The following is a 16,189-nucleotide window of genomic DNA, read 5'->3' as shown; positions in this document are numbered from 1 at the left end:
AACCCCTTCCCTATCCCCATCCCCTTCCCCATCCCCATCCCATCCCCATCCCATCCCTTTCCCCATCCCCATCCCATCCCCTTCCCCATCCCCATCCCCATCCCATATCCTTTCCCGTCCCCATCCCATCCCCTCCCCTTTCCTTTCCCCATCCCATCCCCTTCCCCTTCCCCATCCCCATTCCCATCCCATCCCCATCCCATCCCCATCCCCGTCCCCGTCCCCTTCCCCATCCCCGTCCCCATCCCCTTCCCCATCCCTATCCCCTTCCCCATCCCCGTCCCCATCCCCTTCCCCATCCCTATCCCCTTCCCCAACCCCTTCCCCATCCCATCCCGTATCCTTCCCCATCCCCGTTCCCTTCCCCATCCCCATCCCCGTCCCCATCCCTATCCCCGTTCCCTTCCCCATCCCCATCCCCTTCCCCGTCCCCATCCCTATCCCCGTCCCCATCCCCGTCCCCGTCCCCGTCCCCTTCCCCATCCCCATCCCCATCCCTATCCCCTTCCCCGTCCCCATCCCCATCCCCGTCCCCTTCCCCGTCCCCATCCCCATCCCTATCCCCTTCCCCGTCCCCATCCCCATCCCCGTCCCCTTCCCCGTCCCCATCCCCGTCCCCGTCCCCTTCCCCATCCCCATCCCTATCCCCTTCCCCGTCCCCTTCCCCGTCCCCGTCCCCATCCCCATCCCCTTCCCCGTCCCCGTCCCCATCCCCTTCCCCGTCCCCGTCCCCATCCCCTTCCCCGTCCCCATCCCCATCCCCTTCCCCATCCCCTTCCCCATCCCCGTCCCCTTCCCCGTCCCCATCCCCATCCCCTTCCCCATCCCTATCCCCTTCCCCATCCCCTTCCCCGTCCCCATCCCCGTCCCCTTCCCCATCCCCGTCCCCATCCCCTTCCCCATCCCCATCCCCGTCCCCTTCCCCATCCCTATCCCCTTCCCCATCCCCTTCCCCGTCCCCATCCCCGTCCCCTTCCCCATCCCCGTCCCCTTCCCCATCCCCATCCCCTTCCCCGTCCCCTTCCCCGTCCCCGTCCCCTTCCCCATCCCCTTCCCCGTCCCCATCCCCTTCCCCGTCCCCATCCCTATCCCCGTTCCCTTCCCCTTCCCCATCCCCATCCCCTTCCCCGTCCCCGTCCCCTTCCCCGTCCCCATCCCCATCCCCGTCCCCTTCCCCATCCCCTTCCCCGTCCCCATCCCCTTCCCCGTCCCCATCCCCATCCCTATCCCCGTTCCCTTCCCCTTCCCCATCCGCATCCACATCCCTATCCCCATTCCCATCCCCTTCCCCGTCCCCATCCCCTTCTCATCCCCTTCCCCGTCCCCATCCCCTTCCCCGTCCCCATCCCTGTCCCCTTCCCCGTCCCCGTCCCCATCCCCTTCCCCGTCCCCATCCCTATCCCCGTTCCCTTCCCCATCCCCATCCCCTTCCCCATCCCCATCCCCATCCCCTTCTCTTTCCCTGTCCCTGTCCCCGTCCCCATCCCCATCCCCATTCCCATCCCCTTCCCCATCCGCATTCCCATCCCCATCCCCTTCCCTGTCCCCGTCCCCGTCCCCATCCCCATCCCTATCCCCATCCCCTTCTCTTTCCCTGTCCCAGTCCCCATACCCTTCCACATCCCCATCCCTATCCTCATCCCCTTCTCTTTCCCTGCCCCAGTCCCCATACCCTTCCACATCCCCATCCTCTTCCCCAACCCCTTCCCCCTCCCCATCTTCATCCTCATCCCCTTCCCCATCCCCCCCCCCAATCCTCATCCCCAGCTAGTCCAGGGGAAGCAGACCAGGCTCATTGGCAGGCAGGGAGAGAGAAAAGGGGCCTCGGCTGAGTTTCCTCGTTTATTGTCACAAACACCCTGCTGGGCCATATTGCCCAAGTTACAGGAGAGGAAACTGAAGCTCAAGAAGGGACAGGGCAGGATGTGGCAGAACTGGTGGACTCAGTTTGTTAACTTAGTTTTCTTGAGGACTGGCCCATCCCTCAGACATCTGTGCTGGCGCTCAGGACAAGCCCAGCGTCCCCCATGTCCTCAGGAAGGTAGGATGCGGTGGGAGGGGCATCTGAGGCAGAGGCATAGGGCCCAGCTGAGGGGTGAGGGCTATACGTGTACTCAGTCCTCATAAAAGCCAGGAGAGGGACTAGTGGAGATAGGAGGTCTCTTTGGAGGGAGTAACATTTGAGCTGGGCCTTGATGCAGAGTATTTTGATGGGTGGATAGTTACAGGAAGGCAAGGTATGAGCAAAGACTTCCAGGTATGACAGTACAAGGCCTGTTGTACTCCGGTGCCGGTGAGTGATCCCGGGTGACCAGCGATCTGGAGGTAGATCCTGCTAATCACTAATACGTTCAAGCCTCCACATGGACATATTATGGATACTATACTAAGCCTTCTATTTCACATCACCTCAGCCCCATTTGCTGAGAATTGTTACTGTCCTTATATAACAGATGAGAAAACAAAGACACAGAGAGGCCAAGTTCCTTCCGTAAGCTCATACAGCTAGTAAGTGACAGAGCTGGAACTCAGGCTGGGCTGGCCTGTCTCCACGTGCTGTTGGCCACTTGGCTATATGGAAATATGGGTTGATACTGAATCAGAGACCTTGGATGTTCGGTTAAGGAATTTGGACTTTATTCTCTATATAATGGATGAATCATGGGAACCATTAAATATTTTTAAAAAGTGACATTAAAGGAAATGTTAAAAATCACATTTTCATCCCAATACAACTATTTAAGTTATATTTCTGCCTCTTGTCAGTGTATACGTGTATGCACATTTATCAGAATCATGACGATTAACGTTGACTAGGCATGTATGCTGTGCTTGGCGTCTACTGAGCACTTCGAGGTAGGTGCTGTGTTTAATCCTGTTTTATAGCTGAGACAAAGCAACAAGCATAGTGAGGTTAAGCAACCCCAAGTTATGCAGCAGTAAGTGGCAGAGCCAGGTCACAGAACTTAGAAAGATCAGGTCTGCTATTTAATAGATGCAGAGTTGGACAACAGAGGAGGAAGCTATGGCAATCTTGGAATCCATCTGTGTAGGTTGGCAAATGGGGATACTGAAGCCCAAGAGGGAAAGGTCTTTAGTCAGGGGTGACTCAGGACCTCAGGGTTCCTTAGAGAGCCTGTGTATAGTGTAAAGGACAGAGTATAGTGTTAAGTGGCTGTCCTGGGCATTCAGGGTCCCACAGATTTTGACATCAGGAAGAGCTGGGTTTAAATCCTGGCTCTGTCCCTTACTAGCTGTGTGACTGTGGCAAGGCATTTCACTCTCTGAATCTCCCTGTCCTCATATGTCAAATGGGGAGAATAAATAGTACCTACCCAATGAAGTTGTCACAATTCAGAGAGAGAATTTAGCTAAAGTAAAGATTACAAATTGGCAAACCATGGTTGATTCTAGCCTACAGAGAAACTTTGCTTGGTTTTCACAGTGTTTGAAAAAATAAACCAATATTTAAAAATAATGAAATTTAAAACCTACTGCAGTGGTGAAAAGTGAGATGCATTTCCTCTGTTAGGAACAAGACAAGGATCACTTCTATCATGATACTAACATTATGTTGGAGGCCTAGCCAAAGCAATAAGGCAAGAAAAAGAAAGAAATGGTATAAGGATCAGAAAGGGTGAAATAATAGCATGGATGCTGAAATAATAGTAAGATCAATATATAAAAATGTATTGTGTTCCCATATCCAGAAGCAATTAGAAAATTTAATTAAAATTGGGAGATTTCACCTAAAAATCTGGATTTCTGACTTCTAAAACTAAAATTAGGGTACGTCACAGTGGGGCAGCAGTCAGGTGAAGCTGCTAGCCAGCCCCTTTCAGTGGGCACCCGCACTCCATATGGCCATAGTGTCCATTCTTTACTGTTGTCTTGCTGACATTGCAGCTGATCAATGATTGCGATTTACTGTACTTATGCTGATTTATCTTAGAGCAGAGAAATATTTCTAAATTTCCATGTCTCTCAAAAGTGGGAAAATAAGATGACTAGAGAGGATCGCATGGATTTTCATGCTCTGGGACCACTTTACTCATCTATCTATCCATCTTACTGCCTCAACTCTGTGTATATGTAACGCCAGGAGGTGTAGACCTGGAAAATCAGTCTGGTGTTGTTGCAGAATTCTGAGGAAACCACAAGGAGGACCAGATGGAGTGGACATAGCCATTATTCTTTACATACAGGGGCAGCACTGATGGCAGCAGGTCAGGTTGACCAAAGTTCGGTGCCCCACTGAGAGGGGCCGTAGTATATATTTACAGCTAAGCCCCAGGCAATTGCTTAAGAGAAACTCTGTCTACAGGCAAGCAGGGGGTAAGGGGGAAGTGTATGCACCCTTCTGTGCTTTTTCTCCTTGATAATATCTGGTGACTCAGAACTGTTGTGTTTTTTTTTGTTTTTTTTTTAAATAAATAAATTTTTATTAATTTTAATGGGGTGACATCAATAAATCAGGGTACATATATTCAAAGAAAACATGTCCAGTTTATCTTGTCATTCAATTCTGTTGCATACCCATCACCCAAAGTTAGATTGTCCTCCGTCACCTTCTTTCTAGTTTTCTTTGTGCCCCTCCCCCTTTCCCCTCTCCCTCCTTCCCTCCCCCCACCCCCCCGTAACCACCACACTCTTGTCCATGTCTCTTAGTCCCGTTTTTATGTCCCACCAATGTGTGGAATCCTGCAGTTCTTGTTTTTTTCTGATTTACTTATTTCACTCCATACAATGCTATCAAGATCCCACCATTTTGTTGCAAGTGATCCAATGTCATCATTTCTTATGGCTGAATAGTATTCCATAGTGTATATGTGCCACATCTTCTTTATCCAGTCTTCTATTTTTTTTTTTACAGTGATTAAAGCCTTTAAGCAAACTCTTGGCCAATACAGCAAGAATCCATAAAAGAGTAGTGTCCTTAACAAGTTCACCAAGTCCAAGTTGGCCCCAACACTATGCCAAGTCCCTGATAAATGCAACCCAACCCCAGTTCAGTCTGTTAGGAGCTGTCCCAAGGAGCAGGAGTCCAGGAAAAGTCCACATCCAGGAAAAGTCCGCATGGCACTGGAATTGTCACCATTCTATACTTTGCAGCTCACGTCCAAGTCCCAATGACTGCTGCTTCTAGCTGGTAATGATTCAGGTAGACTGGAAAAGCCATCTGCAGCATGTGTGGAGATGGAGCTTCTGTTCTCCTCTGCCTGGAGAGGTGAGACCAGGTTGCTTTTCCCTGGAGCTCTGCGACTGTGGCTTGGTAAAGAGAACCTTGGGATACACTAAGCTGGGTGGCAAAGGTAGATTCATAATAGAAGTTGGCAAAAGGGGGAAAGAGAGTTCTAAATTAGGAGTAGGTCCCAGCCTGAGATATGAGTGGGGCATTGAGGTAGGAGGAATAAAGGAAACACTACATATTAAACAAAGCAGCAGAAAATAGGACTATCAGCACCCACAGCAGAGATCTTCGAGGGAAGAATAAAAAACCTGACTATTAAGGCAAGACATAGTTAAGTGGCCTTGTGCAAATGAGATCAGTTTACCTGCTTCTTGGAAGAAATACCCTAGGCTCATCCACAGTGTCGTAGATGGGGCCGACGGCCCTGGGCACCTTCAGCCTTCAGTGGCAAACCCCAGCATTCTGGGCAAGGTTAGGTCATAGGTGGCTGGAGCAGGGCTGGAAGAGACTGAACCCTCCCTTAGAGGAGCGAGGGGGAAGCCTACCTTCCAGTGTCCCTGTTTCCTCACAGCAGAGGCATGTAAGTCTGGCAGGCTTTAGCTCAATGACCTTTCTTTCCACTATTGAAGCAGGACCCAGATGGCATCCTATGAGACCCCTTTGGGGCATTGGAGCCTTTAAGGGCGTATCCTAAAAGCTGGTAGTTCCCTTGATCTCTATTGGGCTTTTTCTGCCTCTTGGTATCTTAAAAGTCATGCTCAGAAGATCTCGCTGAGGGGTTTGAGGATCCCCATCTGCCTATATAAATCTCCATATATCTGGGGCTATTTGGAAAAAGACAAAACAGTGTTATTAGCTGGATCAAATAAAGAAGGTAGTAGTTTGCAGGAGAAAAAGATTTGGTGTCTCCTGTTCATCAGCATTCAAAAGAAATTAAAAATTTTTTAAGTAAAAAGCATGGTATGGTAGACCCATAAGAGTTCCAGAATATGACTCCCCCCTTTTAAATTGACCTTAAAATATTTGCTGGGTACACTTTAATAATACCTTGACTTTAAAGATTGTAAGAAATACACATAATTTGAAAGGTTTGACAAAATACAGTAAATGCTTTTGCTCCATATGCAGGAGCATTGTCAGTTTAACCAGTCTAGGAAATCCAATAATAGAACAGTGCATACAGACAATGAGCTATAACATGCTTAGCAGCCTCTCCTGTTCTGACAGAGGTTACTATAAATCCAGAATATGTATCCACTGTAACATGGACATAGGACTGTTTGCCAAATGAAGGTATATGAGTAACATCCATTTGCCAAAGTTATCCTGGTAGGGGTCCTTGAGGGTTAACTCCAAATTAAGGGACAGATTGTAGTATAGGACCTCTTGGACAGGATTTCCCAATCTGCTGTGCTGCTTCCCGAGAAAGTTGAAACTGTTTACACAGGGCTGCAGCGTTCTGGTGATGAATAGTATGAGACTGAATTGCTCGATCTGTCATGGTTGCTCCAAATAATCTTCTTTTGGGTAGCTTGATCAACAAGGGCATTCCCTTGTGCTAAAGCTCCAGGGAGCATGGAGTGAGCTCAAGTATGTCCTATAAAACATGGAGCTCTATGTTGACATACAAGTCTTTGAAGAAGGAGGAAGTGCTGAAATAGTTCATCAGCATTTGTCCCTAGACAGCAGTCTTTATAGTGGAAACACCATAAGTAAATATTTGCTGTCTATATATAGATTAAAGGGGGAATATGGCAAATGCTGAAAAGCCATGATAATGGCATATAATTCTAGACTTTGAGCTGATTTTAAGTTGACAGTTTTAGTATAAAGTCCATGATTTGCAAGAGCGATTTGCCATTTAGTGGAAGTTTTCCAGAGCCATTGTTGTTGATCCTTTGAAAAAAGGAACAACAATAATTTTGAGGCTCAAAACCTATAAGCTGTAAGGGTCGCCTATGCCCCTTGATAATCCAGGAGGCAACAAGATCAAAATATGGAAGTGTATTCCATGGGCTATTAGATGGTTCAATGTGCCCAAGCTGTAGCTGCTCTTGTACCAATTGAGCAGGTGCCTCCTGAGAAAGTTTCTCCTGAGAAAGGGGCCATTGGTTTACCCATATAGGATTATCTGATTTCCAAGTAATTGGGTCTGCACAATGCATTATTGAGGTAGCAGGAGCTACCAAGGCCCCTATGCTAAATTTTGATATCCTAATCCACACCTTCTGGTATTGGGTGCCACTTCTATGGGGGTGAGACTTCCTGGCTGTTCTTTCCCTAGTCCCTTGGTGGGCAAAAATCCCCAATCAAGCATCTGAGCACTGACCAAACCATCAGGATTGACAAGCAACGCTTCCATATCTTTCAGAACATCTCTACCCCACAAATTAACTGGCCATCCAGGGAGCACATAAGGCTTAAAAAATCCAGAATGACCTTCTTAATCTTCCCAATTTAGAAAACTAAAACTTTGTTGAGGGGATTTACTCTGCCCTATACCTTGTAATTCTGTGGCTGCTGCATGAGTGGGCCAGGAAGGAGGTCAATGTAGCTTAGCAATAACAGGTACATCAGCTCCAGTATCTAAAAGTCCTTTAAATTTATGCTCATGTATTGTTAGTTCCATTTCAGGGCGTTCCTGACCAGTCTCGGTGTGGCTTCTTCAGTGTTCCTTGGTTGAAGAGCCCTCTTAGTTTAGTCCAAAGTTGGTTTTTCCAGATGATAGTTCTTAAAATTAGTTTGTAATCCACTTTGGTTCTGGGAGGTGGATCTTGGTACGTCCGCCTACTCCAGCGCCATCTTGTCTTCCTCAGAACTATTGTTCTTTTTTTTTTTTTTTTTAATTCATTTTAGAGAGGAGGGGGAGAGATAGAGAGGGAGAGAGGTAGAGAGAGAGACAGAGAGAGAGAAGGGGGGAGGAGCTGGAAGCATCAACTCCCATATGTGCCTTAACCAGGCAAGCCCAGGGTTTCGAACCGGCGACCTCAGCATTTCCAGGTCGATGTTTTATCCACTGCGCCACCACAGGTCAGGCAGAACCATTGTTCTTAATAAAAGGTTACGTGTAGTTTTATTACTCTTTCTTCCATAGCTCGCAGCCAGGATCCATGACGGTGGTGCCAGCGACTGGAGAGGGGGAAGGGCCATGTCCAACATCGACCCCACAGAATATATGACTTGAGGAACCCTGTTAATCCTGCTTCCTTTTCTTCCTTCCCCTTCCAGTCCTCTGTCTGCCTATAAGCTAGCTGGCCTCAGTTTCTTTATCAATAAACGTGGGGACTTGAGTTGTGGCTAACCTGACTGCCTACTAAGCACCAAGCCCTGCATTCTGTGCCTTATTTATCTGTCAGTGAGTCCTCAAGGCACCCCTGGAAAACAAGGCTTGGTTGTAGCAACCTGCCTAAGAACTCACTCACAGTCAGACTGTGTGAATGTGTGCACCTGGGCTTCAAACCTAGTGAGATCCGCTGTGTAGGCTAAGAAATGCTGACTCAAGGCCCTGGAAGGTAATGTCTGATGGAAAGAACACTTCCATTTTAAGGGGTAGCTGAAAATATCTGGGACAAATGACAGAGGTGGTGGCTTGGAAGTCTCAGTTGACAGAGCAGGTATCCTGTGTGGGCCAGAAAAACTGGTTGGACCAGTTTTGTCTCCTGAGGAGGAAGGCGAGGAGATGGCAACCACAGATGCTCCCAAACCCCAAGGCTGCCAGCAGATGACCCTCACGGATTCTCAAGGACCTGAAGGGTGGCAGGGAGGTTGGCAGTGAACACCACTGGATCATGATATAGAACCTATCAGGAAGCTCACAAACTCATTTCGCCAGGGCTATCCCACCCTCAGAGGTAACCGCTAATCTGACTCCTATCACCACAGATTAGTCTTGCCTGGTTTTGAATTTTGCATAAATGAAATTGTACAAGCTTCTGCGTCTGATTTCTTTCATTCAGCTAATATATGAGTTATCCAAGTTGTTGCATGTAATGGTCATTCTTTTCCCATAGCTTTTTTTTTTTCCCCATAGCTTTTAGTGAGCTAATACCAGCCAGTCACAGTTTGAAAAGGCTGTGTATTTGTCCAACAGACCAGTAAATAGAAGGCCAGGGAAACCCAGAGCTCTCCAATATGGAGCCAGTTCATCCTGTGAATCTCTACAAAGGCAGCTGGATCCTTAGCCAGGATGGCAGCTATATTGCCCAAATGTCACCATTTCCAATCCCACACTCTAGGCAGACATCTCAGATGTATCTCAGCACATTATTACAAGGAATCCTGATGTAGCCTCTACCCAGCAATCCAAGTGGGCCCACACCAATTGATTGGAGTTGGTAATTAAGATTAAATCTGGGCCCTGGCCGGTTGGCTCAGCGGTAGAGCGTCGGCCTAGCGTGCGGAGGACCCGGGTTCGATTCCCGGCCAGGGCACACAGGAGAAGCGCCCATTTGCTTCTCCACCCCTCCGCCGCGCTTTCCTCTCTGTCTCTCTCTTCCCCTCCCACAGCCGAGGCTCCATTGGAGCAAAGATGGCCCGGGCGCAGGGGATGGCTCTGTGGCCTCTGCCCCAGGCGCTAGAGTGGCTCTGGTCGCAATATGGCGACGCCCAGGATGGGCAGAGCATCGCCCCCTGGTGGGCAGAGCGTCGCCCCCTGGTGGGCGTGCCGGGTGGATCCCGGTCGGGCGCATGCGGGAGTCTGTCTGTCTCTCCCTGTTTCCAGCTTCAGAAAAGTGAAAAAAAAAAAAAAAAAAAAAAGATTAAATCTGAGTGTTCATCCCTGGCTGGATAGCTTGGTTGGTTAGAGCACCATATAGAAGCATAGAGTTTGCCGGTTCGATCCCTGGTCAGGGCACATACAGGAACAAATTGAGGTTTCTCTCTTTCTCTCCCTCTCCTTCTAAATCAATAAATTAAAAAAAATTTTTTTTTAATCTGAGTGGTCAGCCCTGGCCAGATAAGTTGGTTGGTTAGAGCATTGTCTTGAAGCACAGATGTTGTGGGTTCAATCCTGGTCAGGACGCACATACAGGAAGGAACAGACTGCCTCCCTCTTTCTCCTTTTCTCTTTCTCTAAAATAAAGGAAGATAAATAAATAAATAAAATCTGAGTGTTCTGCTATCGTATCCTCAAGATGTTTTTCTGGGCTCCCAAATTTATGACAAGGGACTCTACTATCATCCTTACTCCTCGCCACGCCCCCTCCCAATATAAAATTGATGGTGACAAGGCCTACAGGGTCTGCCTATTCACTGCCTATTCATATATTCTTTGGGTCATGGCTCAAGCCCAGCAAGTGTTTCGTTACCTGGGTGCCTGGTTGCAGCATGACTTAGATAAGAGGGGCAGGAGCAGATTGCTTTGATGTGTGTGTGGGGGTACCCTTAATGTGGCTTGATTGAAGTCTCCTTGTTTTTATATTTTGATAAAAACATTGCTATGTCTCAATTACAAAACAAACACAAACTAGATTTATGTTTTACAATTATGCTGCTGTGAATTCTTGACAGTTCTAGCATGTCTCTCACATCTTGCAAAGTTGGGTGAAAGAAAGTCTCCCATCCTCTGAGAGTGGCTACCTGCCTATATATGCATGCTGGCGTTGTAGCAGATTACAACAAGAACAACAGCACCCAAGGCATGTATTCACCTATAGATCAGAGTGTAGGGAGGAGACAAACTCATGTGTGAAATAATAGAGGAAAAGCTCAGGTCGGCTGTCATTTATTTGAAACTCTGTTCCCAAGCAACTTCACATATTTGAAAGATTCAGGAAGGAATAAAAAAGGCCTTTGAGAAGTTAGGGTTTTGTTCATTGGCGATTGGGAGCAGCAAGTTAGAAAGTTGGGCTTGAGGAGAAAGTATTGGCTACTACTCAGAGCCTCACTGCTAATGAATGATGAAGTGATTCTCGACAGTAAAGGAGTAGGGGAAACAATTAAATGTGGACCCACATCCAGCTGGGCCTGTGTAAATGCAGGGAGAAATCCTCAATACTTCTGCTCCTTTTGAAAGTTCTGGGTATCCTCCTGGTTTAATTATTGTGCATAATGATGACCCAGAATTTGTAGGGATCAATACACATTTTTGAGCACCTACTTTGGTAGGCCTATGTCAAGTAAGGAGTTTACATTCCCTAGCTTACATAATTTTAAGGTGGTCCTGTCATCGTTTCTGGTCTACAGTTTCTGCAAGGGAGATACACTGAGTAGGGGAAGCAACTTACCCAAGCAAGTATTCAGAGTGGGTTTTGAACTTTTGTAATCTAACTCCAGTCCCAAGGCTGTTATCTTCTACTAGGTTTTGAAGAACCTATTAGGTGAGTAAAAAGTAGAAAGGCACTCCAGGTAGAGAGAACAGCAAATGCAAAAACACGACTAGTAAGTCACTCGGATTTCTCCGTGTTGATTACTTACCAACAAAATGGGGACAGTCTCATTTTTCATAGGCTTGTGAGAATTAAATGTGATAATGCATAAAGAACTTTTCACGATGCCTAGACCATAGCATGTACATAATGTTAATTACTGTTTTTTCCATATACTCTTAGTTCTCTCTCTGTCCTTGTTCTTCTACAGAGCGAGTTCCCAAGAACACTACATTTCCCAGCATGCCACCACGCCGTTTGACCCTAGACAGACCAAAAACTACGCACCGCCCAGCGCCTCAAGCCGGAAGACTATAGCCTCCCGGCATGCCGCGCGCCTCTTTCCAGTAGATTTAAGGCACTGTCGGCGCGTTGCGCACCGGGAGTTGTAGTAGGCGGCGCGTTGCCCTGACGCCGGCCCGGCCGGGCGTGGGGGCCTGTGGGAGGTGGCGCGGCCGGGCCCAGCTGCGGGGCGGAGGCGGCGGAGAGGCCTGCGGCGGCTGGGAGCGGCTGGGCCGGGAGCGGGCGCCGAAGCCGAGCCGGAACCGACGGCGCAGGCCGGCGCGGCGAGCAGCAACCATGTCGGTGTTCGGGAAGCTGTTTGGGGCGGGAGGGGGAAAGTCTGGCAAGGGCGGCCCGACCCCCCAGGAGGCCATCCAGCGGCTGCGGGACACGGAGGAGATGCTAAGTAAGAAACAAGAATTCCTGGAGAAGAAGATCGAGCAGGAGCTGACGGCCGCCAAGAAGCACGGCACCAAAAACAAGCGCGGTGAGTCGGCCCGGCCTCCTCCGACGCCCCTCGCCTCCCGGGAGGCCCGGACTCCGCCTTCGGCCGCCACGCGCCGGGGTGTGCTCGGTTCCTGGGACTCTCCTCTGTCTGCCCCCCGTTCGTGCCTCTCCGGGGCCGAGGCTCCCCCCAGCCGAGCCGGACTCCCTCGGTGCCTCCGCGAGCCCTGGGCTCCTCCACCTTCAGACTCTCACCCCAGCCCTCCCCCCGGCCTGCCCCCACCCTGTTTTTACAACACACCCCCAGTCTATTTTCACTTCCGCCTTTCCCTCCTCCCCCTGGCCTGCCCCCTCCCACCTTCACAGGTCCCGCCGCCGCCTCCTCCTCGAGTCCTTTCTGCCCCCCATCCTAACGCTGGTCCCACTCCTGCCCCTCTGAGGGGTCCCTGAGCTGGCCCTGGCCTCCTTCCACTCCCTGACCCAGGATTTTCCTTGAGAAGCCTCCTTGACGGAGAGAAAAGGGGGCAGGGGGAGAGGAGACCCCTGGTTCCGGCGCTGTCCACTTGCTGAGTGAACTTGAGCAAGTTACTTTTTCTCTCGTCCCGTGGTTGTCCCGTTGCCCCCCCCCCCCCCCCGCCCCGCCCCGTCCACCAGCAGGTTTGACCTCCATAAGGCCTACAGCGCCTTCGAGGCTTGATTCACTTCTTGTTGTTTCGGAGCCAGGGCTTATCGGAGTTTCCACAGGGTTTTTAAGCCTTCTCCCCTGTGACTCACAGCTTCCCCATCTCTCTGAACCAGAAATGAGGATTCCATCCCTCCATTGGCCCGACGCCTCCCCCGTCCCCACTGCTGTGTATTAGGGGCGGGGATATTGAACCTTGACGCGCTGTACTTTTTGTTGTTGTGTGGCTTTCTGGGTGAGGTGAATGGGAAAATACTTTTAATAACTGTGAAGCAATTTAGACAAATCTGCTTTTATTTAGGTCAGTATGAGAGTGAACCATACATAGCATGAGACCTTCCCCATCAGAGGGGCGAAGGTGATAGGGGTTAGGGAGCTGTACAGATAAGTTATTTGACTCAGAAGGCCGCGTAGTCCCTAGTTCTGTGACCTTGAACTGGTTAATTTACCTCTCCGAAAGGAAGATCATGCTATTACAGGGTCCAGCACATAGTAGGGGCTAGCTCGTCTTGAGGATGCCCCACTGTCGCTAGTCAACCAGTCCTTTGGAAATTATTTGTGCTTATTGCATGCAGTGTATTCATAGGGTAAACAAAACAGCTTCCACCCTAATGAGGGAGAAGACAGAGACAGGAGAACAATGAAGGAAATAGAGTCTAGTTGTGGTGTGCTGGGGAAAAAATTCTGATGAGCAGTGATGAGGTAGGAAGGGGTGCCACTTTAGACAGAGTAGCCAGGGAAGTCCTCTTTGGAAAGGTAAGTTTATTCCTTGAGAAGAAACCAGCTCTGTAAAAATCCAGGGGAGGGGCCTTGGACTAGCATAGGAAAAGGCCCAGAGGTTGGCGTGTTTTAAGAAACAGAAGACGTCTGTTTGTGGAATGTAGTGATTGAAGTGGAGAGTGGTATGAAATAAGGGGGTAGGGAGTGGACCTTGAACTTCCTGGTAAAGAGTTTTGATTTTATTTCAAGTGGATGGGGAGCTGTTGGAGGGTGTTATCCAGGAGTGTGTTTTAATCATTGATAATAATTTTAAAAACACCATCTGGCTGCTTTTTGTAAATTAGACCTGTTGAGAGGGGAGGACGGGAGCAGGGAGGCCAGAGAGAGGGCGAATGCAGTCATCTGTTTGTGGCCTGGACTCCAATTGAATGAAGCTCTGGAGATGGAGAACAGGGTCAGATTTTGCTGTCTCTGGCTTTTTCCTTGGATGACTTAGTCAGGATCCTCTGTTATTCATGGTCATTAGTCATTGTTTTCACCAGTCTGCATTTGGGAATGCTTTCCCCGTTGCAGGATGGTAGAGGAGGGCATCAGTTTACTTCATCTCCCATCGGAGGCCAGTTCTGTGGTCTTCTGGTCTGGAGCTAGTTGAGTTTCTGCAGTTTTAGAGGTGATTGAATGGACTTTAGAGAGGTTTAGAGAGGCTTAGAGAGGGTGGTGCAGTGGATAAGGCATCAACCTGGAGTGCTGAGGATGCCGGTTTGAAACCCTAGGCTTGCAGGGTCAAGGCACATATGACAAGCAACAAGCAAGCAATGAACAACTAAACTGAAGCAACTATGACTTGACACTTCTTGTGCCCCCCCCCCCCCCCAATCAATTAAAAAATGCTTTAAAATAAAGCGTCTTGGAGAGAGGCTTCCGGCAGACTAGGTAGGACCAGTCTCAGTTGTAATAACTGCCAGAAGCAGTCTAACTTCGTGAGTTGGCCTAAGGGGACAGGAGCTTCTGCCGTTTTTAGCATCCTCTGGGGAAAAGGGTTTTATCTGCTTGTTGGAATGGTGCTGCAAAGTGTTATCACCACCACATGCCACTCAGGCACTTACTGACTTGATACTGTGCTGAGACCGACCCCCCCAGGGACTCAGGATTAGAAGTATGTAGTTTTGTTTTATTTTGAGTTTGTGTATGTATTTGTGTGTGTGTGTGTGTGTGTGTGTGTGTGAGAGAGAGAGAGAGAGAGAGAGAGAGAGAGAGAGAGAGAAGAAGGAGGAGAAGGAGGGCAGAAGGATGGAAACACACCAGTCAGTGCTGAAACTTGAGTGTGTACTTGGAGCCAAGGCTAAAGAGAAGCTTCCTGTCGGGAGGGGAAGGACGGAGGAGGCAGATGTGAGGTGAGTCAGCGCGGAGTCTGGGAGCTGTGAGAGTGGTAGGACAGCAGAGGGTAACACAGGACTGGCCTGTAGCTGTTAGACCCTGGCCTGGACATAGTGAGGAGCCACTGGCTATCTCAAAGCAGAAGAGACAGATCAGCTTGAACGTTTGGAAGGACACTCCAGCAGCAGCAGAAAGGCAGTGCAGACCGACCAGGAGGGGACTGGGGCAGGGATCCAGGAGCAGATGGGGGTGGAGTCTCAGGGATGTGGGTGTGTGCTGAGCTGTCTCACTAGCTGTGTGTGTGCTGAGCTGTCTCACTAGCTGAGTGCGCCTGGGGAGGTCACTCTGCACCTCAGACTCCTCCCCTGGAAATAGGGGTACTGGTATCTAATGTATTGGATTAAATTATGTTATGCATGCAAAACTGTTAACACAGTGCCTGTCCTATGGTAAGTGGTCAGCAAAGGCTTGCCATTATCATTATTTTAAGGAAACTTGTGATTATTCAAGTAGGAACAAAGTGCCTAGTGTAGAAGCATGGCAGAGTAGTTGAGAAGTGATACGTGTCAGACTTTTCTAACCCTTTGGTTAGTACGAACATTCGTGTACGTCCTTGTGCCTCCTGACCGTCCAGAGTACAATCGATTTGTTTTAAAAATGTGTAAGGCAACATTAAAAAAAGGCAAATGTATGTTCTTCTTGTTTCCATAAATTGGTTATCAAACAAACATGATTTTAGGTTAATAAAACTGGAACTGGAACTAATTACTAATTTTATTTAAAAAAAACCCTCACTACTCAAAGGGCTAAAGGAGACTCAGAAGAGTCTTGGTGGCAGATCAGAACTGTGGGCAGGTTGAGGGAGAGGGAGGAGTTGAGAACAATTCTTAAGTTTATAGCTTGGACAGTGGTTGGAAGGTGATGCCATTAACCAAGTTAGGGAACACTGAAGAGGAGCAATACTTCCTAATGGTATAAGTTCTTTGAAGTTTGCAAAAGTCTTTTTTTCATACGAGTCTCACAGCATCCACTGAGGATGTTAAGTTCCATGGGGCATAATGTGATCATCGTGTTCATCACTGTCTCTAGCACCTAGCACAGTGGCTGACATGTGGTTAGTGCTTAGTA

At 48.9% G+C, this 16,189-nt stretch overlaps 1 protein-coding gene across 1 annotated transcript in view; it reads left to right on the top strand.

Moving 5' to 3' along the window:
• The first annotated feature begins 11,972 nt into the window (after nucleotides 1–11,972).
• CHMP4B (charged multivesicular body protein 4B) overlaps nucleotides 11,973–16,189 on the top strand; it is a 37,240-nt gene continuing 33,023 nt past the window's right edge. The window contains exon 1 of the mRNA XM_066384055.1: nucleotides 11,973–12,325. Coding sequence (XP_066240152.1) covers nucleotides 12,136–12,325 — 190 coding nt within the window. The 5' untranslated portion in view covers nucleotides 11,973–12,135. The remainder of the gene's footprint in view (nucleotides 12,326–16,189) is intronic.

This window comes from Saccopteryx leptura, chromosome 5 (genome assembly GCF_036850995.1).
Source record: "Saccopteryx leptura isolate mSacLep1 chromosome 5, mSacLep1_pri_phased_curated, whole genome shotgun sequence".
NCBI classification, from domain to species: Eukaryota; Metazoa; Chordata; class Mammalia; order Chiroptera; family Emballonuridae; genus Saccopteryx; species Saccopteryx leptura.
This window is presented reverse-complemented; position numbering and strand designations above follow the sequence as displayed.